At 45.9% G+C, this 24,535-nt stretch overlaps 1 protein-coding gene across 1 annotated transcript in view; it reads left to right on the forward strand.

Annotated features, from left to right (window-relative positions):
* BGN (biglycan) overlaps positions 1-5,785 on the forward strand; it is a 141,518-nt gene extending 135,733 nt beyond the window's left edge. Inside the window, exon 8 of the mRNA XM_069209385.1 lies at positions 4,328-5,785. Coding sequence (XP_069065486.1) covers positions 4,328-4,525 — 198 coding nt within the window. The 3' untranslated portion in view covers positions 4,526-5,785. The remainder of the gene's footprint in view (positions 1-4,327) is intronic.
* Positions 5,786-24,535: the final 18,750 nt, after the last annotated feature.

Genomic DNA, 24,535 nt, shown 5'->3' on the forward strand with positions numbered 1-24,535 from the left:
TATGTACTGAAAAAGTAATAAATAATTCTATTTACTTTCTTTCATACAAATATATTCATTTAAAGAAAGTAATATGATGACAATGCATTTAGGGGCACATATACGTACCATTTTTCCTGTCGCAAACGCCCGATTCACAGACAGGACCATTTGCGACAGGAAAAAAAACATTGTGGTATGTACAGAGCCTATTTTGCGATTCAGTAATCTATTTACCAAATCGCAAAATAGGTTTGCGAGTCGCAATTAGGAAGGGGCATTCCCTTCCTAATTGCGAGTCGCATCGCGATGTAGCATTGTTTTGTAACCGTGAATGCGGTCACAAAACAATCGCAATTAGCACCATTTTCAAACTGGTGCTAACCCATTCGCAAATGGGAAGGGATCCCCAGGGGACGCCTTCCCCATTGAGAATGGTAGCAAAAATATTTTTTTGAGAGCAGGCAGTGGTCCCACGGACCTCTGCCTGCTCTGAAAAAATGAAAAGAAAACTTTTCATTTTTGTTTTTGAAATGCATCTCGTTTTCCTTTAAGGAAATCGGACTGCATTTTAAAAAGAAAAAAGCTTTATTTAAAAGCAGTCACAGACATGGTGGTCTGCTGTCTCCAGCAGGCCACCATCCCTGTGAGGGTGGCCATTCCCAATGGGGTCGCAAATTGCGACCTACCTCATGGATATTCATGAGATAGGTCATTTGCAACCCTGTTGGGAATTGCAAACAGTGTAAAGTACACTGTTGTACACCTGGTTTTGCGACTCGCAAATTGCGAGTCGCTAACACTCGCAGTTTGCGACTCGCAAAACCGGATCTTTGTACATGTGGCCCATAATCATTTATTAGAGAGTTTTGTAAAATAAATACTTAAACGTGTCATTGTTGTCTTTTTTCTTTTAATTTAGTTTCATTTTTTTTTTAATGTGCTGTAATTGCTATTTTTTACCTATTTTTAGCAATTTAGGGATCCTTAATTTAATATACTGTAGATAAACTGTAAACTTCGCACTTGTATAGCGCACTACTCACCCGTTAGTGTCTCAAGGCGCTGTACGCATACCGCTGTGGAACCCCTCCTGGCTTTTCCCTGTGAGGCACCCACTCCTGGGCAACCCCCAGGGTGAAGCCAGGCATCCAAGCGCTGTCAGGGACTATAATGAAGTATTTAGTAACAATTAATGTCATGTACCTATATTTATGTGATTTAAATTAAATTGATTAATGCCAATACAAATAGGTTCATTAAATTTATTAGATTTGGGGTTTGGGTTCCCAATTTACGTAATTTAATTGTAATGAATGTAATCTTTATTATTTCAGCCTTTACTGTAATTACATATTTAATGAATACTAAGCTTAAGGTTAAAGTTTGACTTCCCATTATTTATTTGATTTAAATATATACAAATTAATATATTTAAATGGGCTTTTTTATTTGTCAGAGGTGGGGCTACGTTTGCATAATATCTATGTTAATGAATAATTTATTAATACAATTAACTATATGGTAATATTTGTTAAGTTTAGGGTGAGGGATAAAGTGTGAAGATTTGTAAAAGTGACATGATTGAAGTAAAGGCTCTTACTAATTAGTTTAGGGAGAGGGTTTAAAGTTATTGTGGAATGGATGTGATTGAAGTAAAGGATCTTCTTGATTAGTTCAGGGGGAGGGTTTAAAGTTACTGTAGAAGTGATGTGACTAAAGGATCTCAATGATTAGTTTAGGGGAGGGTTTAAAGTTATTGTAGAATGGATGTGATTGAAGTAAAGGATCTTATCGATTAGTTTAGGGAGAGGGTTTAAAGTTATTGTAGAATGGATGTGATTGAAGTAAAGGATCTTATCGATTAGTTTAGGGAGAGGGTTTAAAGTTATTGTAGAATGGATGTGATTGAAGTTGAGGATCTTATATATTTAGTTTAGGGAGAGGGTTTAAAGTTATTTTAGAATGGATGTGATTGAAGTGATGGATCTTATCGATTAGTTTAGGGAGGGATTAAAGTTATTGTAGAATGGATGTGATTGAAGTAAAGGATCTTATCGATTAGTTTAGGGAGAGGGTTTAAAGCTATTGTAGAATGGATGTGATTGAAGTTGAGGATCCTATAATTTTAGAAGTTAAAGAGAGGTTGTCAAAGTGATTGTTCATCGAATTAATGCTGTTGACGTAAAGGTCATTTTAATGATAGGGACTGGGGCTCTGATGCTTTTCAAAGTAATGACAACTACGGAGCCATGCCACTGTGTGCAATCCGATGAAATATTTACCATGCTTAGAGGCAAGAGATAGAACTGCGCAAGGCTGTGGTCATGCCTCTACTAACAGTGGTAACATGGCACAAGCAAATTTAGGGGCAGATTTAAGAAAAGTGGTGCTGCACCCATTGCAACACCACTTTTCTTGTACCCCTTAGCAACCCCCTAACGCCACAGTGTACGCCATATTTAATGTACGGTGCACCATGTTGGTAGTTAGGAAACTAGCGACAGAATTTGTGATGCTAGTTTGGTGCTTTGCAGGATTACCGTAAAAAATCCTGACGCTAGTCCTGCAAAGCGCCCAGGGGCCCATTGAAACCAATGGAAGCCTAATTTTTTTGCTGAAAAACATGACACAAAAAAATCTCTTTGATTTTTTTTGTGCCATCGTTTGGCCCCCCTAACGGCAAAATGCACCCTTTGCATACATTATGTCTGCATGCATTGCGCCACTTTGTAAAAAAGACGCAGCGTCTTTGGCCATCTAACGCAACATTAGCATTAAAAAACTGTGCTAATATGTCATTAGTATGACGCTAGGGACTCTTATATCTGGGCCTTAGTTGTCAGGTGACAGGTAAGCAGTTTGTCCCCATCCTCTTCGGCATGGTGCAGACATTGCCATCTGTTCTCTTTGCTTGCTATTATAAAGTAGATATGTTCTTGTGTAAAAGTAGGTAACCTGTCCTGAAAACAATTTAAAAAGAGCATCTTTCCCTCCACCTTGGGAAAGCACCTACATTGGAAAGGTTCCAACGAAGTTAAATGATGCATAAAATGGGATCTGGAAATATTGGCCTCTTTTCTGACATTTACAGCTCTGATTGTGAGGAACTACACAGGTCAGGAAATTAAGGGGAGCAGGAATTTCTTAAAAATAAGCAAGTATTATAGAGAATATTGCCTTTGAGTTTGTTTCAGTTGACAGATTCTGATACAAATTGAACACTGAGTTACAAAAGTCATTCTACTGTTCCCCAGATATTTACAGACATCCTCATTCAAAGTCTATAGTGATGTAATAGACACCTATTATCTGCGGCTTCCCTTATAGACATGGTGCATGCCATACCAATCCTCAGTGTGCTGTACGCATCCATTGTCACTCCGTGTCCCTTATAGACATGGTGCATGCCATACCAATCCTCAGTGTGCTCTACGCATCCATTGTCACCCTGTGTCCTTTATTGACATGATGTATGCCATACCAATCCTCAGGGTGCTCTACGCATCCATTATCACCCCATGTCCCTTATAGACATGGTGCATGTCATACCAATCCTCAGTGTGCTGTACGCATTCCATTGTCACCCCATGTCCCTTATAGACATGGTGCATGCCATACCAATCCTCAGTGTGCTCTACGCATCCATTGTCACCCTGTGTCCCTTATAGACATGGTGCATGCCATACCAATCCTCAGGGTGCTCTACGCATCCATTGTCACCCCGTGTCCCTTATAAACATGGTGCATGCTCTACCCATGTTCAATATGCTCTACACATCCATTGTCACTCAACGTCCCTTATAGACATGATGTATGCATTACTGATCTTCAGTATGCTCTATGCATCCATTGTCACTCAGCGTCCCTAATAGACATGATGTATGCACTACCAATCATCAGTATGCTCTACGCATCCATTGTCACTCCACGTCCCTTATAGACAAGGTGCTTGCTCTACCGATCTTCGGTATGCTCTATGCCTCCATTGTTGCCCCGCTTCTCTTATAATCATGGTGCATGCTGTACCCATCCTCAGTATGTTCTACGCACCTATTGTCACCCGGCATCCCCTATGGACACGGTGCTTGCTCTACCATATGCTCTATGCATGCATTGTCACTCCATGTCTCTTATAGATATGGTGTATGCCATACCAATCCTCAGGGTGCTCTACGCATCCATTGTCACCCCGTGTCCCTTATAGACATGGGCATGCCATACCAATCCTCAGGGTGCTGTATGCATCCATTATCACTCCGCACCTCTCATAGACATGTGGCAAGTTCCTCCATTCCATAGCCTCCTCTAACAATCAACTTCTCCTTTTTGCTTCTTCCTCACTTAGGTCGTCTATCTTCACACCAACAACATCACCGCCATTGGTGTGAACGACTTCTGCCCCGTCGGCTTTGGGGTGAAGCGGGCCTTCTACAACGGCATCAGCCTCTTCAACAACCCCGTGCCGTACTGGGAAGTGCTGCCCGCCACATTCCGCTGCGTGACCGACCGCCTGGCTATACAGTTCGGAAACTACAAGAAATAAGAAGGCACATGCAGGAGAGCGACATGAAGTGAGCAGCAACAACCGACAAAAAGAACCGACCGACAACAAGCGGAAAAGAGGGAGAGAGAGTAAAACCACACTGCATCTGCTTATTTCCAATCCTATTGCACCCCCTCACCCCCAGCCGAGCGTGTGTGTATATAATGGTGGCGTGCTCTCTGCAGCTGCTGCTGCCCCCCTAGGTCAGTGTAGATTAACTTCTTGTAGTCTTTATTCATTACGCTCGTAGTCAGACACAGGAAAGTAAAATGGCGGCTTTATGATGGCCCTTCCCTACCTGCCGACTTCAGCTCGCGTCTGCGCGTCCGTCTCTTCCCGTTGTCCAAGCTGAACCCCTGACTACATGCACATAAACACACACTCTCGCCACAAACACCAGCACACACAAGATGGCGTCCGGGACGCGTCCCAACAGTAGCAGTGAGAATACCTGCACCTCCACCCCCAGGATTATGAAGCGTAGCAGAACTTTCACAATCTACACAAAGAGCTGTGGAGAAAGTCTGACTTCCAAACAGTGTTGATATTTATTTACAATGATTGAATAACAATACAAAAATTAAATCCTCATGCACCTTTAAGTCTACTGCCTAATCACCCACACTTATTGTCTGAGGGACACTCTACCCTGAACCAATAATATCCGCAGTGCACCCCAGAGTGGTCACTGGCACACTGTCACTGTGCATAGCACCATAGAGCAGAGGAAGCACTGGGACATTACTGCACTGATGGGTCACAGTGTTATTGCATGAGGTGCAGTGGGCATAGAGGTCTGGGGTGCCGCCCCCACAGGCACTTGGCCACTAAGGAATCATGTCCAGAGTCCACAGGAGGAAGAGGGAGAGATAAGTGGCCCCTTCCTCTAATGACTTCATTCCTTCTCCCTTATGAAGCATGGCCCTTTCTGCAGAGGTCATGACCCCTGCTTAGAGAGAAAGACACCACTGCCCCAAACTCCCCCTCTCGATGTATCAGAGTCGGTGTTCACAAAGCCAAAGGACTTCATCGAAAGACATCTGAGAGAAGCTTTGAAAGACTAAAGCTTGCCGACGGATTCGCCACTTTGTATTTTCTTTTTGCTGTAACCTGCAACTTTTCCTTAAAACATGTATTCGCTCTTGGGTAGTGGTGTGACCTTCCACCTTAAACAATAGTTCTACAATTATCTAAAATCACAGCAAATTCATGCATATGTACATATATACGAAATGAAAGAAAATGTTTTCTACAAAGGTCTGGATGAGTTTTGCGTGGTGATGTCCTGTGTGTAAATAATGTGCTCTTGGTCTCAGATCATAAATTGTGTTGTTTATTGGGGTCCCAGAGAAGTCAAAGTCCCAAGAAAGTGGGTAAAAATGTACAGAGCTGTAGGGAATGTGTTACTACCCATCCTGCCAGGCAGGCAGAGATGAATGTCACGCCTTTTCACCATGCTCTGGGATCGGTGGCATGCACTGGGTAGGTTTAAATAGGAAGACGTGTGATCTCCTCAAAAGACTAAGGGGCTCATTTCGAATTTGGGGGTGCCATTGCAGGGACACCAAACTCGCGGGGAGGACGCCACCGCCATAGCATTGAACTCCCCCCTGCCCTTTCACAAGATTTCTGACAGCCTTACCTGCCTGACTGGCAGAAACCATGAAATAGAGTGTTCCTGCCTGCCTGACCTGCCTGACTGGCAGAAACCTTGATTTAGAGCATTCCCCCAGTGCTATCTCGTACCACAGAGGGGGCGACCAGCTTTGCAGACAGTGTGCATTCCGATGGTGCTGGGCAGGGGGGCCCCCTGCACTTGCTCTCCTCTAGGTGTTTCATGGTGGGGAAATCGCCATGAAAAGGCTGGTGGAGAACAAGGTTGTAATCAGCAGGGCGACGCTGAGTTCAGACCAACTGCAGCAAACATGTTTCAATTAGGCCCGCGTGCAATTTTAACTCCTCTAGTGGAATGGGAGAAATTTGGTGACTCCCAAGTTACTCTTGTAACGTGGAGTTGCTTGCAAATTGTGCCAAGTGCCATGTGGTGGAATATTTTTCTTATTTGAGCAACGCAATGACAACGGGAACAATGCAAGGCTCCAGAATGTGAACTGATAATTGTGAGCGAGATTTGGAAACCTCTAGTACAATTTCCAGTCGCTGGGGGACTTCCTGAGAGATTTTCGAACACGAGCAGTCAGGAGCGGTCACGGTCAGAAGTTGCCTATTGAGTAGATTTTTTTACTCTGAGCAGGCATTGAAAATGACACTAAAATGGCTCAGTGAAATGTTGTAAATGTTTGCCATTTTTATGGGCCTGCCTGTGTGGGAACACCCCCCTTGCACACCTTATGCCTGGCGCAGGCATAATGTGGCGCAAGGGGGCGCAAAGTGGTGCAATGCAAGCATTGCGCCACTTTGTAAATATGCCGAAGCATAATGGCCTCCTTAATGCCACATTAGCGAAAAAAATGACACTAGTGTGTAGCTAAGAGGCGCTAGGACCTTGTAAATCTGTCCCTTCGCTTCTTAGATTACTCATGGCCCTTAGGCTACCAGATGAGGATACTGCCTCTGCTTTTGGTGATTAGGAGCAATTATTTAAGCATGCTCCATTGGTCACACACGACCGAGGGAGCTCCCAGCTGTCCTTTGGAATAGGAGTGGTTTGCGCCTGCATCGACCTGAAGGGAGATGTTCCTGCCTTGTGAATAAAGCAGTCTTCTGCCACCATGTAGGTATAGCACCTTGAAGTTTTCAGCTTAGTTCACCCCTACCTAGACCACTTAAAGGATTATTCTCCGTCTACTTACTGGGTCTAGAAAAACTCGTACAAAAACATAAGGCCAAAGTTATGAAAAGTTAGCGCCGCCTTAGCGTAATTTATTTTGACGCTAAAGCGGAGCTAACTTAACTCCATATTAATATTTTGACACTAAACCCGTCTAGCGTCAAAATATAGGAGTTAGCTCCATTCTGAGGACGTGCCAACCCACCTTGCGTCGAATAGCGACAATGAAATGCAAGGTAGGCATTCGCATCCTGAAAATGATGCTAGCCCTCCAGCGCCATATTTACCTCCGATGCTAAAAACGACGCACACTAAGGAGGCGGACATAAAGAATGACACTAAGGCCGATTAGCGTCAAAATGTAACGTCTGGTCAGACCAGGCATTAAACTGCTGGTAGGCCCATTTCCTGGTGAAACACCATGAAATGGACATGTAGATGTCCTCCCCAACCCCCAGCATCACCACCACCCACACCACAGTGACACTGCAAGTGGAGGGAGCCCATCCCAGGTACGTTGACGTGCGTAACTGTTTTGTGCCACCGGGGCCCCTTACATGGGGCCCCCTTGCTGGCACTGGGTCTGTTGGGGTTATCCTGGGCACACTGGTCCCGTGTGGTGGGCATTGGGGTTGTTTGTAATGACTACTGCCTATACTTAGACAGAAGTCATTTTTTGGCTGCTTGTGCATCAAAAAATGATGTTAGGCTGACTAACAGCAGATTTTTTGTCGCTAATCAGTCTAGTGTCATTTTTGGCCAACTAGCGCCGTTGTCACTAAAGCCATTCTGCACCGGCTAGCGTCTTTTGTTCAGATGCTAGTCAGACCTTAGCGCAATTGTGCGTCTTTTTTTTAATATGGTGCACGGATGGTACTAGGCAATGGCATTAGCTTGTGCTAAATGTTTTGACACACAACTGCGCTAGTGCAGTTGTGCGTCGTTTTCCTTAAATATGGGCCTTGTTGTTTTAACTTTGGGTGTTAACCGCAGGCACTATGACTCATGATGAGGTTGACACTAATACCACAATGTCCCTGTATATGGTCATCATTTTCAGATTCTGTTTTCCACTTTGCATGCAGAAGAGTGAAGATGCACATGACTTGAAAGTTATATCTTGGATCGTGCAGAAGAAGATTACTAGTACCGGAGAGCGACAGACATTCAACATTTAAAATCAAAGGACATCAATTAGAAGAGCAGTGAACACTGCTCAGATGATCAGCGTGGGAGCAGCAGAGAAGGACAGAGGGAATAAATCTTTGATTGAGTCACCGCTTGTGCCAACTCCCTGGCCCCTCTCAAACTGAGCAATACAACAAGATGCAGATCCCCAGGCCAGTTGGTACACAGAGTAACTCAGACTGATGACGCTCCAATGCAAACAACAGGAGTGTAAATGGATAATGAGCCAGGACAATGCAGACAGGAGGTCCTTCAAACCTGCCCTAAGATGCTACCACCAAATGACCTATATTTATACTTTTTTAGCGCCGCTTTTGCGTAATTGTTTTACGCAAAAGTGGCGCAACCTTACAAAATACAAATTTATTTTGTAAGTTTGCGCCGCTTTTGCGATAGAAAGTGAAGCAAATGAGGTGCTAAAATAGTATAAATATGGGCCCAAGTGTCATAGAAGAAAACCCTGAGTAAGAAGAGAAGTCGCAGGGCCCAGAAGAAAGGATTCTTCAGAACAGGAGGAAGCAGAGAAGGATCGACGAACCAGGGAAATCCTACACGTTGACTCTTCTGAACAAGACAAACACCCATTTCCAACAAGACCATTTATGTCTTATGATGAGGTCTGGGCAGAACTTGCAAAATGTTACTCCACGGAATTCAGCGGAGTTACATAAAAATTCAGCAAGATTCCGTAGAGTTTTGCGAGTGGGTAGAAATTGTCACGAGGCACTGATTTACAGCGACATGAGCTTGTTCCACGCTGAAAAATCAGTACGAACAGCACCGCACAGCCCGCCAGCGGGAGCTGCTGCTTGAGTTAGTTTTGCTGCCACTCGAGTAGGTTTTCTACTCGTTTGGCAGCTTTCCCAGTGCAAATGGTTGCACACCTGTGACTGCCCCTGTTGGGAAAATCGTGCCGGGTTCGCTCTTAGGGCCCAAAATCACAATAGAGGGTGACAATTCTCAGTCGCCATCACCAATTTACTGTTGGGCAAGCTGTGCATGAGAAAAAAAGTGCTCCACGCTGAGACCGGCAGAGTTTGGGCAGAACTCTGCATTACATGTGTAACACGAAGTGGCGAAGTCTCCGCCAACCCCGGCGGCGGACGACCTTATCACGCAGGCGTACTTATGATAGTCCTACTTCGAAGAACTATCACAACTATTAACTATCAGAAGCCTATGGCTGAAGGAAACATTCTCAGCTCACTGGCCTCCCTTTTTACTACTTAATAATGTAACAAAGAAGCAATAAACATGGATTGCCTCTGAGCCAGTGCCTTGAAAAAGCACCATGGATTGGAAGTAAAATCCTGCAAATCCACTAGTAGAGCAATACTCCATGGATGAATGTAATGATTGCTAAGGAGACTTCTGATGAGTAACAAAGAGAAATTAGTGCAGGTGAGGGAGGCCTTGAATCACCGTAGGAAGCAAGATACTCAGTCAAGTTCAAGCGTTTCATTAAAAAAAGATGGAAGTCGCACTTGTAGTTTGGAGAATTTCTTACCATAAATTGCCTGGAAATCAAGATTTCAGGTTTCACTTGCATCCCCTCTGGCCTGGAATGCCTCAATTACTTACCTCAGGTAACCCTTTCATCAGGAATTCAACTTAAAAGGAACAACCCCTTCCTTGTGCCATCCCATGATCTACACGAGAAATATTACAGCACCTCAAAGACACCCTGGTGTTGTTCACGTCTTGTTCCTTCAGATCTCATGTGAACACCTCACTCGTGAATAACCTGTAACATTACAATGAAAGGAATCCACACAAATCAAATAATCAGGAAAGCAGAGTGTAGTGAGCGAACTCTAATCATGAGTTCAATCTTAAACATTCTCATTAGTGGAGTGTTACAGCCCAGTGGGAGTGCGCACTCCAGAATCGACATAGACCCGTCTTTTCAATTAACCAACCTAACTTAGGCAGGGCACAGAGACCTGCTCAGCACCAGAATACCAGGGTACCCTCACGGGTGATTAACCAACCTACCATAGGCCAGGCCAGGTGCACACACACCTGCTCAGTGCCAGGATACCCTCGCAGGTGATTAACCAACCTACCATAGGCCAGGTGCACACACACCTGCTCAGTGCCAGGATACCCCCGCAGGTGATTAACCAACCTACCATAGGCGAGACGCGCACACACCTGCTCAGCGCCAGGATACCCTCGCAGGTGATTAACCAACCTACCTTAGGCAGGGCTCGGCACACACACCTGCTCAGTGCCAGGATACCCTTGCAGGTGATTAACCAACCTACCATAGGCCAGGCGCACACACATCTGCTCAGCGCCAGGATACCCTTGCAGATGATTAACCAACCTACCATAGGCCAGGTTTGACATACACACCTGCTCAGCGCCAGGATACCCTCGCAGGTGATTAACCAACCTACCATAGGCGAGGCGCACACACACCTGCTCAGTGCCAGGATACCCTCGCAGGTGATTAACCAACCTACCTTAGGCGAGGCCAGGCGCACACACACACCTGCTCAGCGCCAGGATACCCTCACGGGTGATTAACCAACCTACCATAGGCGAGGCGCACACACACCTGCTCAGCGCCAGGATACCCTCGCAGGTGATTAACCAACCTACCATAGGCAGAGCCGGGCACAGAGACCTGCTCAGCACCAGAATACCAGGATACCCTCACGGGTGATTAACCAACCTACCATAGGCCAGGTTTGACACACACACACCTGCTCAGGGGCCAGGATACCCTCACGGGTGAATAATCAACCTACCATATGCGAGGCCAGGCGCACACACACCTGCTCAGTGCCAGGATACCCTTGCAGGTGATTAACCAACTTTCATAGGCAGAGCTAGGCACACACACCTGCTCAGCCCAAGGATACCCTCATGGTTGATTAACCAACCTACCCTAGGCAGAGCCGGGCAAACACACCTGCTCAGCGCCTGGATACCCTCGCAGGTGATTAACCAACTTTCATAGGCAGAGCTAGGCACACACACCTGCTCAGCCCAAGGATACCCTCAGGGGTGATTAACCAACCTACCCTAGGGAAAGCTGGGCACACACACCTGCTCAGGGGCCAGGATACCCTAGCAGGTGATTAACCATCCTACCATAGGCGAGGCCAGGCGCACACACACCTGCTCAGCGCCTGGATACCCTAGCAGGTGATTAACCAACCTACCATAGGCGAGGCCAGGCGCACACACACCTGCTCAGTGCCAGGATACCGCTGTGGGTGATTAACCAAACTACCCTAGGCAGGGCCGGACACACACACCTGCGCAGCACGGGGATACTGCTGTGGGTGATTAACCAACCTACCCTACTCAGGGCCGGGCACACACACCTGCCAGGATACCCGAATACACTCACGGGAGATTAACCGACCTACCATAGGCCAGGCTCAGCACACACACCTGCTCAGCGCCAGGATACCTTTGTAGGTGATTGTGCACTTTACAAATACACCAAGATGTGACCAAGATGCGTGATGTCCTACATGCTACCAGGCTGAAGCATGACCTATCACTTGAGTAACTGCATAAATATCTGACCCCCTTGATCTATTCTGGACATGCCATATGACGGTGCACAGAGTATATGTAATAACCATTTAAATCTAATTGCAGCAAAGTTAGTAACATCCATATAGAGCAAATTGCTCAACAAATTCTTTGCAGATGGCATGACGGGTACGTCATAGCCAGCATACCTGTGTGATACAGCTTGACACCTGTGTGATAAACAGCATGACACCTGTGTGATACAACATGGCAACTGTGCAATAAACAGCAAGACATCTGTATCACACAGCACAATAACTGCACAATAAAGAGCATGGCAAATCTATGACACAGCATGATCACATGTGTGACACAGCTAGAAAATGGTCTGATATGACATAACAACGGTGTGTTAAAGCACAGTAAACTATAATTCCTTTATGCACAACAAAGGCTCTAATTTTGTGAGTTTCTCAACGAGTAGTGGCTACTTGCTCATACGTGTGTCAGCGCCTCCTCAGCATTGCGGGAGAGGGTTAGAGCAGGGCAGCACCTTATCTACTAAGACATGGAACTTTCCTGCCCTCTCCCTAGCACTCGGGCACCCTCATGCTGCCCAGCACCACACACTCACTTCTAGACCACAGTAGAAAGGTGTCTGCATTATGTCATGTCTAGGATAGGCTTTGTACTGGAAGATTACCTTTTCAAAACAAAACAGTATACTTAGACTAACTTTAAAACGGTTCCTACTTTTGATACGTGCTGTACAGTGAAGCACACATGTAAAATCAGAAAACATTTTAGGAATAAAAGCATTTCTCCTTTTTATGCCTACCTCAAAGAGGCATTATTTGTGGTGCAAACCCCTATCTCCTGTTGCTGGCGGGTAGTATCACAAGAAAGCCCATGGAACACCCCCTTGATGCAAAGCAATGCAGGAACGTGCACAGCACTGCTAGGGGAGGATTGCTAATGGTAACCCTGTCACAAAAAGTCAAAAGTTGAACCTTCGTGGCCGGGTCGGAGGGGGGCTCACAGGCTTGAAGAGCACACACAAACAGTATGACTATGTCTATTCCTCTCCCAGAATGAGACAATCACTGAACCTCACGGGGGAGGGCAATACCTGCATCCCATGAATAAATGGAGGCACAGGGGAGAATATCTGAATCCCCCATGAATTAACAGGAGCAGAGGTGTAGTATCCTACTGGACATGTAATGATGCCGCCGTTCCCTGGAGGCTGCCTTCACACCCAACCTACACCCACCACAGCTTTCATCAGTCAGATGATCCAGCCAATAAAAGGGGCGGGCGCACGTGCCGTGGGCCAGTTATACCCGCCAGAACCATGTGTCCACAACATTACACTGGTGACGAGGATGGTTCTAAAACCATATCCCACCACTGTCACGCCTCCGACCTACCTGTCTGGAGAGCTGTGCGGATGGAGTGACACAACACCTGAGCCCGCATAAGGCAGGTATTGGGCGTTTCAGCCCTGTCTGGTGGAAGGAGGTACCGAGGCTGTAAGAAGAGGCTAGAGGCGCAACCTGGAAGGGAAGCCGGGAGTAGAACACCTGCAGCAGTCCTGATGGGAGCCTGTGCATGTGAAAGAGAAGCTGGGACTGAAATGAGAGCCAGCGCATGCCCCTAGTGGCTGAAACTAGCAGCTGCATCGGCCAGCATTCGCCTTCCCTTCGGAACAACCTGCTCCTAGGGCTGCTGCGAATGGTTGGAGAATCCTTGCCCCTGCAATCCCTGCCTGCCCCAAGAGACAACCCAGGATTGGAGCCACTGCGGGCATGAATGAGAGAGTGCAGTTCTGGCAGAGCGCCACTAGAGGGCATCATTGCATAACCTACAAAACGAAAAAAAGAACAATAAACAGCAAACCACACTGTTATACTCCGTGCTTAATTTGTAAAACAATAAGTGCCAGGGATCTCTCCAGAAGGGCACTGCAGCTTTCACCCCCCATTGCCCGTACCAGCGCTGCCCACGGCAGTACGCCCACAAGTACTAACCATCACACTCCTGCAAGTATGATACTTCAGAATATTCCCAGCCCCCAAAGCTATAAGAAAGGCTTGGGTGGCAAGTATCAGTCTTTTTTCATGTATATTGAATTAATAAACAACTGTTGTTGTGCTCATCTTCAAATTACTCAATCAGCGCCACCATGTGGCAGACTGTCATAAGAGCCGGTGTTGATAACTGCGTGCTAGTTTCGAGCACCAGAAACCACTGGCTCAAATTAAGCACTGGGTATGCCGGGAAAGCCAGCAGCCAAACAGCAGGTATTAAAGTGCTAGCGTAGCATGTGTGCTGCATACCTGGAGAAGGACCGGGAAGCACCGGGGGATGCAGAAACCTCAACACACACACAAACGCCACGCTAGGTCCTCAAGAAGGATGCTTACTATCCTGCGTGGAGGCTTGCGAACAGGACAGCAGCGTGACTGATCATGCAGGGAGAAGCACCAGAAGTCCTTTGCTCTCGGTACCGGTGCAGCGCACGAGCACAGCGAGGGTCCTGTGAGGCAGCTCACCTAGGCGAGGCCTGGGCTCCCCTCTGCACCAGTCCCAATATGAGCACCGTCAGTCTGCTCGCAGATGGCACTCAATGCCTCTCTGCCCTGAAAAACTAAAAACTCATGGTTGCCGAGGGGTGCTCACTGGATCCTGCCAACCTGCCCCACCCCATGTTTCAGGGTGGTTGTGGCACCCTTCAGCAGGCTCCATCCTCCCCACCAGCAGTGAGCCACCCCAGTCTGTTATCAAGGGAAGGGGCCATGTTCAGACTCAGGAAAGCTGCAAGGGCCTAATAAGGCCAAGAGACTCCCCAGGGAAGCTGTTAGACTTCAAACAACATCTAAGTAATGCTGGAGGCATGAGCCATAGCAGAGGCACTGTCGGGGGGAGGAAAGTAACATGTGTGTGACACGTACCTGGGCAGACAGGCGAGACAGAATGATGAAAGCCTGCAACCATGAGTCCATCCTGTATGCTGCCAGAAGGTCCCTGACGCCTGTGAGCCAGTATTCATGTCCTGAAACACTCAGGTTGAATTATGAACGCAAGTGGAAATGTCCTGTTGCAGTCCGCATCACCCGTCCATGCATTTACTGCTGGCCTACTGACTGCCTCGAGAGACTGGTGGACTGCGTGGTATCCAGTTCAGTTTTGTTTCGTTTCAAGAGAATGGACTTCCTGTCCTTTCATTTGGATTTTGGGAGGAATGTAGTTTCCTGCTGGACACGTAATGATGCAGCCCCTCCCCAGAGTCTGCCTTAACACCGACCCCACACCCATCCGTGACAAGCATCACCAGTCAGGTGACCCTGCCAATAAAATGGGTCAGGTGCACGTGCCCTGGGAAGTTTGACCCACCAGAACCCTGTGTGGTTGTAGTCCTTTGCTTTGCATCTAGGTCTAGGAACCCCAACATTACACTGTGGGCCAATATCAGAATCCCATGAATAAATTAGGCTGAAGGGGGCAATATATGAATCCCATGAATAAATGAGGCTGAAGGGGACAGTATCAGAATCCTATGAATAAATGAGGGGGGCAATATCTGAATCCCATGAATCAATGAGGCTGAGGGGGGCCAATATGTGAATCCCATGAATAAATGAGGCTGAGGGGGACAATATCTGAATCCCATGAATAAATGAGGCTGAGGGGGACAATATCTGAATCCCATGAATAAATGAGGCCGAGGGGGGCAATATCTGAATTCCATGAATAAATGAGACTGAGGAGGACAATATCTAAATACCATGAATCAATGAGGCTGAGGGGGGCCAATATGTGAATCCCATGAATAAATTAGGCTGAAGGGGGCAGTATCAGAATCCCATGAATAAATGCAGCTGAGGGGGCAATATCAGAATTCCGTGAATAAATGAGGATGAGCGGGGCAACATCAGAATCCCATGAATAAATGAGGATGAGGGGGACAGTATCTGAATCCCATGAATACATGAGGCTAAGGGGGGCAATATTTGAATCCTATGAATAAATGAGGCTGAGGGGGACAATATCTGAATCCCATAAATAAATGAGGCTGAGGAGGACAGTATGAGAATCTCATGAATAAATGAGGCTGAGGGGGACAATATCAGAATCCCATGAATAAATGAGGCTGAGGGGGGCACTATATGAATCCCATGAATAAAGTGGGCTGAGGTTAGGCAATATCTGAATCCCATGAATAAATGAGGCTGAGGGGGGCAATATCTGAATCCCATGAATAAATGAGGCTGAGGGGGACAATATCTGAATCACATGAATAGATGAGGCTGAGGGGGGCAATATCAAAATTCCATGAATAAATGAGGCTGAGTGGGAGAATATCAGAATCCCATGAATAAATGAGGCTGAGGAGGACAGTATCAGAATCCCATGAATAAATGAGGCTGAGTGGGACAGTATCCGAATCCCATGAATAAATGAGGCTGAGGGGGCCGGTATCAGATTCACATGAATAGATGAGACTGAGGGGGACAGTATCAGAATCCCATGAATAAATGAGGCTGAGGGGGACAGTATCAGAATACCATTAATAAATGAGGCAGAGTGGGACAGTATCAGAATCCCATTAATAGATGAGGCTGAGGGGGACAATCTGTGAATCCCATGAATAAATGAGGCTTGGGGGGACAGTATCAGAATCCCATGAATAAATGAGGCTGAGGGGGACAGTATCTGAATCCCATAAATAAATGAGGCTGAGGGGGGCAGTATCAGAATCCCATGAGTAAATGAGGCTGAGTGGGACAGGATCAGAATCCCATTAATAGATGAGGCTGAGGGGGACAATCTATGAATCCCATGAATAAATGTGGCTTGGTGGGACAGTATCAGAATCACATGAATAAATGAGGCTGAGGGGGACCGTATCAGAATCCCATGAATAAATGAGGCTCATGGGGACAGTATCAGAATCCCATGAATAAATGAGGCTCAGTGGGACAGTATCAGAATCCCAGTAATAGATGAGGCTGAGGGGGACAATCTGTGAATACCATGAATAAATGAGGCTTGGGGGGACAGTACCTGAATCCCACAAATAAATGAGGCTGAGGGGGACAATATCTGAATCCCCTGAATAAATGAGGCTGAGGGGGACAGTATCAGAATCCCATGAATAGATGAGGCTGTGGGGGACAGTATCAGAATCGCATGAATAAATGAGGCTAAGGGGGGCAGTATCAGAATCCCATGAATAGATGAGGCTGAGGGGGACAGTATCAGAATCCCATTAATAAATGAGGCTGAGGGGGACAATATGTGAATTCCATGAATAAATGAGGCCGAGGGGGACAGTATCAGAATCCCATGAGTAGACGAGGCTGAGGGGGACAGTATTGGAATCCCATGAATAAATGAGGCTGAGCGGGGCACAATATGAATCCCATGAATAAATGAGGCTGAGGGGGGCACTACATGAATCCCATGAATAAAGTGGGCTGAGGGGAGGCAATACCTGAATCCCATGAATAAATGAGGCAGAGGGGGGCAATATCTGAATCACATGAATAGATGAGGCTGAGGGGGGCAATATCAGAATTCCATGAATAAATGAGGCTGAGTGGGGCAATATTTGAATCCCATGAATAAATGAGGCTGAGGGGGGCATTATATGAATCCCATGAATAGAGTGGGCTGAGGGGAGCCAATATCTGAATCCCATGAATAAATGAGGCTGAGGGGGGCAATAACTGAATCACATGAATAGATGAGGCTGAGGGGGGCAATATCTGAATCCCATTAATAAATGAGGCCGAGAGGGGCAATATTTGAATCTCATTAATAAATGAGGCTGAGGGGGACAATATCTGAATCCCATAAATAAATGAGGCTGAGGAGGACAGTATCAGAATTCCATGAATAAATGAGGCTGAGCGGGGCACTATATGAATCCCATGAATAAATGAGGCTGAGAGGGGCACTATATGAATCCCATGAATAAAGTGGGCTGAGGGGAGGCAATATCTGAATCCCATGAATAAATGAGGCTGAGGGGGGCAATATCTGAATCACATGAATAGATGAGGCTGAGGGGGACAATCTGTGAATCCCATGAATAAATGAGGCTGAGGAGGACAGTATCAGAATCCCATGAATAAATGAGGCTGAGGGGCTGAGGAGGACAGTATCAGAGTTCCATGAATTAATGAGGCTGAGCGGGGCACTATATTAATCCCATGAATAAATGAGGCTGAGGGGGGCACTATATGAATCCTATGAATAAAGTGGGCTGAGGGGAGGCAATATCTGAATCCCATGAATAAATGAGGCTGAGGGGGGCACTATATGAATCCTATGAATAAAGTGGGCTGAGGGGAGGCAATATCTGAATCCCATGAATAAATGAGGCTGAGGGGGGCAATATCAAAATTCCATGAATAAATGAGGCTGAGTGGGAGAATATCAGAATCCCATAAATAAATGAGGCTGAGGAGGACAGTATCAGAATCCCATGAATAAATGAGGCTTAGTGGGACAGTATTCGAATCCCATGAATAAATGAGGCTGAGGGGGCCAGTATCAGAATCACATGAATAGATGAGACTGAGGGGGACAGTATCAGAATCCCATGAATAAATGAGGCTGAGGGGGACAATATCAGAATCCCATAAATAAATGAGGCAGAGTGGGACAGTATCAGAATCCCATTAATAGATGAGGCTGAGGGGGACAATCTGTGAATCCCATGAATAAATGAGGCTTGGGGGGACAGTATCAGAATCCCATGAACAAATGAGGCTGAGGGGGACAGAATCTGAATCCCATGAATAAATGAGGCTGAGGGGGACAGTATCAGAATCCCATGAATAAATGAGGCTGAGTGGGACAGTATCAGAATCCCATTAATAGATGAGGCTGAGGGGGACAATCTGTGAATCCCATGAATAAATGAGGCTTGGGGGACAGTATCAGAATCCCATGAATAAATGAGGCTGAGTGGGACAGTATCAGAATCACATGAATAAATGCGGCTGAGGGGACCGTATCAGAATCCCATGAATAAATGAGGCTGAGGGGGACAGTATCAGAATCCCATTAGTAAATGAGGCTCAGTGGGACAGTATCAGAATCCCATGAATAAATGAGGCTGAGGCGGACAGTATCTGAATCCCACAAATAAATGAGGCTGAGAGGGACAATATGTAAATCTCATGAATAAATGAGGCTGAGGAGGACAATATCTGAATCCCCTGAATAAATGAGGCTGAGGGGGACAGTATCAGAATCCCATGAATAAATGAGGCTGAGGGGGACAGTATCAGAATCCCATGAGTAGATGAGGCTGAGGGGGACAGTATTGGAATCCCCTGAATAAATGAGGCTGAGCGGGACAGTATCAGAATCCCGTGAATAGATGAGGCTGAGGGGGACAATATGTGAATCCCATGAGTAAATGAGGATGGTGGGACAGTATCAGAATCCCATGAATAAATGAGGCTGAGGGGTGCAATATCAGAATTCCATGAATAAATGAGGCTGAGGAGGATAGGATCAGAATCCCATGAATAAATGAGGCTGAGGGGACAGTATCAGAATCTCATGAATAGAGGAGGCTGAGGGGGACAATATGTGAATCCCATGAATAAATGAGGCAGAGGGGACAGTATCAAAATCCCACGAATAGATGAGGCTGAGGGGGACAATCTGTGAATTCCATGAATAAATGAGGCTTGGGGGGACAGTATCAGAATCCCATGAATAAATGAGGCTGAGGCGGACAGTATCTGAATCCCACAAATAAATGAGGCTGAGAGGGACAATATGTAAATCTCATGAATAAATGAGGCTGAGGAGGACAATATCTGAATCCCCTGAATAAATGAGGCTGAGGGGGACAGTATCAGAATCCCATGAATAGATGAGGCTGAGGGGGACAGTATCAGAATCCTATGAATAAATGAGGCTAAGGGGGACAGTATCAGAATCCCATGAATAGATGAGGCTGAGGGGTGCAGTATCAGAATCCCATGAATAAATGAGGCTGAGGGGGACAATATGAGAATCCCATGAATAAATGAGGCTGAGGGGGACAGTATCAGAATCCCATGAGTAGATGAGGCTGAGGGGGACAGTATTGGAATCCCCTGAATAAATGAGGCTGAGCGGGACAGTATCAGAATCCCGTGAATAGATGAGGCTGAGGGGGACAATATGTGAATCCCATGAGTAAATGAGGATGGTGGGACAGTATCAGAATCCCATGAATAAATGAGGCTGAGGGGTGCAATATCAGAATTCCATGAATAAATGAGGCTGAGGAGGATAGGATCAGAATCCCATGAATAAATGAGGCTGAGGGGACAGTATCAGAATCTCATGAATAGAGGAGGCTGAGGGGGACAATATGTGAATCCCATGAATAAATGAGGCAGAGGGGACAGTATCAAAATCCCACGAATAGATGAGGCTGAGGGGGACAGTATCAGAATCCCATGAATAGATGAGGCTGAGGGGGACAGTATCAGAATCCCACGAATAAATGAGGGTGAGGGGGACAATATGTGAATCCCATGAAAAAATGAGGCTGGTGGGACAGTATCAGAATCCCATGTATAAATGAGGCTGAGGAGGATAGTATCAGAATCCCATGAATAAATGAGGCTGAGGGGACAGTATCAGAATCTCATGAATAGAGGAGGCTGAGGGGGACAATATGTGAATCCCATGAATAAATGAGGCAGAGGGGGACAATATGTGAATCCCACGAATAAATGAGGGTGAGGGGGACAGTATCAGAATCCCATGAATAGATGAGGCTGAGGGGGACAGTATCATAATCCCATGAATGAATTGAGGCTGAGGGGGACAATATGTGAATCCCATGAATAAATGAGGCTGGTGGGACAGTATCAGAATCCCATTAATAGATGAGGCTGAGGGGGACAATCTGTGAATACCATGAATAAATGAGGCTTGGGGGGACAGTATCAGAATCCCATGAATAAGTGAGGCTGAGGCGGACAGTATCTGAATCCCACGAATAAATGAGGCTGAGAGGGACAATATGTAAATCTCATGAATAAATGAGGCTGAGGGGGGCAATATCTGAATCCCCTGAATAAATGAGGCTAAGGGGGACAGTATCAGAATCCCATGAATAGATGAGGCTGAGGGGGACAGTATCAGAATCCTATGAATAAATGAGGCTAAGGGGGACAGTATCAGAATCCCATGAATAGATGAGGCTGAGGGGTGCAGTATCAGAATCCCATGAATACATGAGGCTGAGGGGGACAATATGTGAATCCCATGAATAAATGAGGCTGAGGGGGACAGTATCAGAATCCCATGAGTAGATGAGGCTGAGGGGGACAGTATTGGAATCCCCTGAATAAATGAGGCTGAGCGGGACAGTATCAGAATCCCGTGAATAGATGAGGCTGAGGGGGACAATATGTGAATCCCATGAGTAAATGAGGCTGGTGGGACAGTATCAGAATCCCATGAATAAATGAGGCTGAGGGGTGCAATATCAGAATTCCATGAATAAATGAGGCTGAGGAGGATAGTATCAGACTCCCATGAATAAATGAGGCTGAGGGGACAGTATCAGAATCTCATGAATAGAGGAGGCTGAGGGGGACAATATTTGAATCCCATGAATAAATGAGGCAGAGGGGACAGTATCAAAATCCCACGAATAGATGAGGCTGAGGGGGACAGTATCAGAATCCCATGAATAGATGAGGCTGAGGGGGACAGTATCAGAATCCCACGAATAAATGAGGGTGAGGGGGACAATATGTGAATCCCATGAAAAAATGAGGCTGGTGGGACAGTATCAGAATCCCATGTATAAATGAGGCTGAGGAGGATAGTATCAGAATCCTATGAATAAATGAGGCTGAGGGGACAGTATCAGAATCTCATGAATAGAGGAGGCTGAGGGGGACAATATGTGAATCCCATGAATAAATGAGGCAGAGGGGACAGTATCAAAATCCCACGAATAGATGAGGCTGAGGGGGACAGTATCAGAATCACATGAATAGATGAGGCTGAGGGGGACAATATGTGACTCCCACGAATAAATGAGGGTGAGGGGGACAGTATCAGAATCCCATGAATACAGGGAGTGCAGAATTATTAGGCAAGTTGTATTTTTGAGGATTAATTTTATTATTGAACAACAACCATGTTCTCAATGAACCCCAAAAACTCATTAATATCAAAGCTGAATATTTTTGAAAGTGGTTTTTAGTTTGTTTTTAGTTTTAGCTATGTTAGGGGGATATCTGTGTGTGCAGGTGACTATCACTGTGCATAATTATTAGGCAACTTAACAAAAAAAAATATATACCCATTTCAATTATTTATTATTACCAGTGAAACCAATATAACATCTCAACATTCACAAATATACATTTCTGACATTCAAAAACAAAACAAAAACAAATCAGTGACCAATATAGCCACCTTTCTTTGCAAGGACACTCAAAAGCCTGCCATCCATGGATTCTGTCAGTGTTTTGATCTGTTCACCATCAACATTGCGTGCAGCAGCAACCACAGCCTCCCAGACACTGTTCAGAGAGGTGTACTGTTTTCCCTCCTTGTAAATCTCACATGTGATGATGGACCACAGGTTCTCAATGGGGTTCAGATCAGGTGAACAAGGAGGCCATGTCATTAGATTTCCTTCTTTTATACCCTTTCTTGCCAGCCACGCTGTGGAGTACTTGGACGCGTGTGATGGAGCATTGTCCTGCATGAAAATCATGTTTTTCTTGAAGGATGCAGACTTCTTCCTGTACCACTGCTTGAAGAAGGTGTCTTCCAGGAACTGGCAGTAGGACTGGGAGTTGAGCTTGACTCCATCCTCAACCCGAAAAGGCCCCACAAGCTCATCTTTGATGATACCAGCCCAAACCAGTACTCCACCTCCACCTTGCTGGCGTCTGAGTCGGACTGGAGCTCTCTGCCCTTTACCAATCCAGCCACGGGCCCATCCATCTGGCCCATCAAGACTCACTCTCATTTCATCAGTCCATAAAACCTTAGAAAAATCAGTCTTGAGATATTTCTTGGCCCAGTCTTGACGTTTCAGCTTGTGTGTCTTGTTCAGTGGTGGTCGTCTTTCAGCCTTTCTTACCTTGGCCATGTCTCTGAGTATTGCACACCTTGTGCTTTTGGGCACTCCAGTGATGTTGCAGCTCTGAAATATGGCCAAACTGGTGGCAAGTGGCATCGTGGCAGCTGCACGCTTGACTTTTCTCAGTTCATGGGCAGTTATTTTGCGCCTTGGTTTTTCCACACGCTTCTTGCGACCCTGTTGACTATTTTGAATGAAACGCTTGATTGTTCGATGATCACGCTTCAGAAGCTTTGCAATTTTAAGAGTGCTGCATCCCTCTGCAAGATATCTCACTATTTTTGACTTTTCTGAGCCTGTCAAGTCCTTCTTTTGACCCATTTTGCCAAAGGAAAGGAAGTTGCCTAATAATTATGCACACCTGATATAGGGTGTTGATGTCATTAGACCACACCCCTTCTCATTACAGAGATGCACATCACCTAATATGCTTAATTGATAGTAGGCTTTCGAGCCTATACAGCTTGGAGTAAGACAACATGCATAAAGAGGATGATGTGGTCAAAATACTCATTTGCCTAATAATTCTGCACTCCCTGTAGATGAGGCTGAGGGGGACAGTATCATAATCCCATGAATGAATTGAGGCTGAGGGGGACAATATGTGAATCCCATGAATAAATGAGGTTGGTGGGACAGTATCAGAATCCCATGAATAAATGAGGCTGAGGGGGACAATATCAGAATTCCATGAATAAATGAGGCTGAGGGGGACAATATCAGAATTCCATGAATAGATGAGGCTGAGGAGGATAGTATCAGAATCCCATGAATAAATGAGGCTGAGGGGACAGTATCAGAATCTCATGAATAGAGGAGGCTGAGGGGGACAATATGTGAATCCCATGAATAAATGAGGTAGATGGGACAGTATCAAAATCCCATGAATAGATGAGGCTGAGGGGGACACTATCAGAATCCCATGAGTGAATGAGGCTGAGGGGGACAATATGTGAATCCCATGAATAAATGGGACTGAGGGGACAGTATCAGAATCCCAAGAATAAGGCTGAGGGGGGCAATATCAGAATTCCATGAATAAATGAGGCTGAGGGGGACAATATCAGAATTCCATGAATAAATGGGGCTAAGGAGGACAGTATCAGAATCCCATGAATAAATGAGGCTGAGGGGGGCAATATCAGAATCCCATGAATAAATGAGGCTGGGGGACAATCTGTGAATCCCATGAATAAATGAGGCTTGGGGGACAGTATCAGAATCCCATGAATAGATGAGGCTGAGTGGGACAATATCTGAATCCCATGAATAAATGAGGCTGAGGGGGGCAGTATCTGAATCGATTTCATGGAAAGGTTCTTGCACTTTTCAAACCCCACCTGGTGCGGTGGTTACACGGACACACGTCTCTATGGAAGGATACTTTTAATATGTGTGTTTA

Source organism: Pleurodeles waltl, chromosome 10 (genome assembly GCF_031143425.1).
Source record: "Pleurodeles waltl isolate 20211129_DDA chromosome 10, aPleWal1.hap1.20221129, whole genome shotgun sequence".
Taxonomy (NCBI): domain Eukaryota; kingdom Metazoa; phylum Chordata; class Amphibia; order Caudata; family Salamandridae; genus Pleurodeles; species Pleurodeles waltl.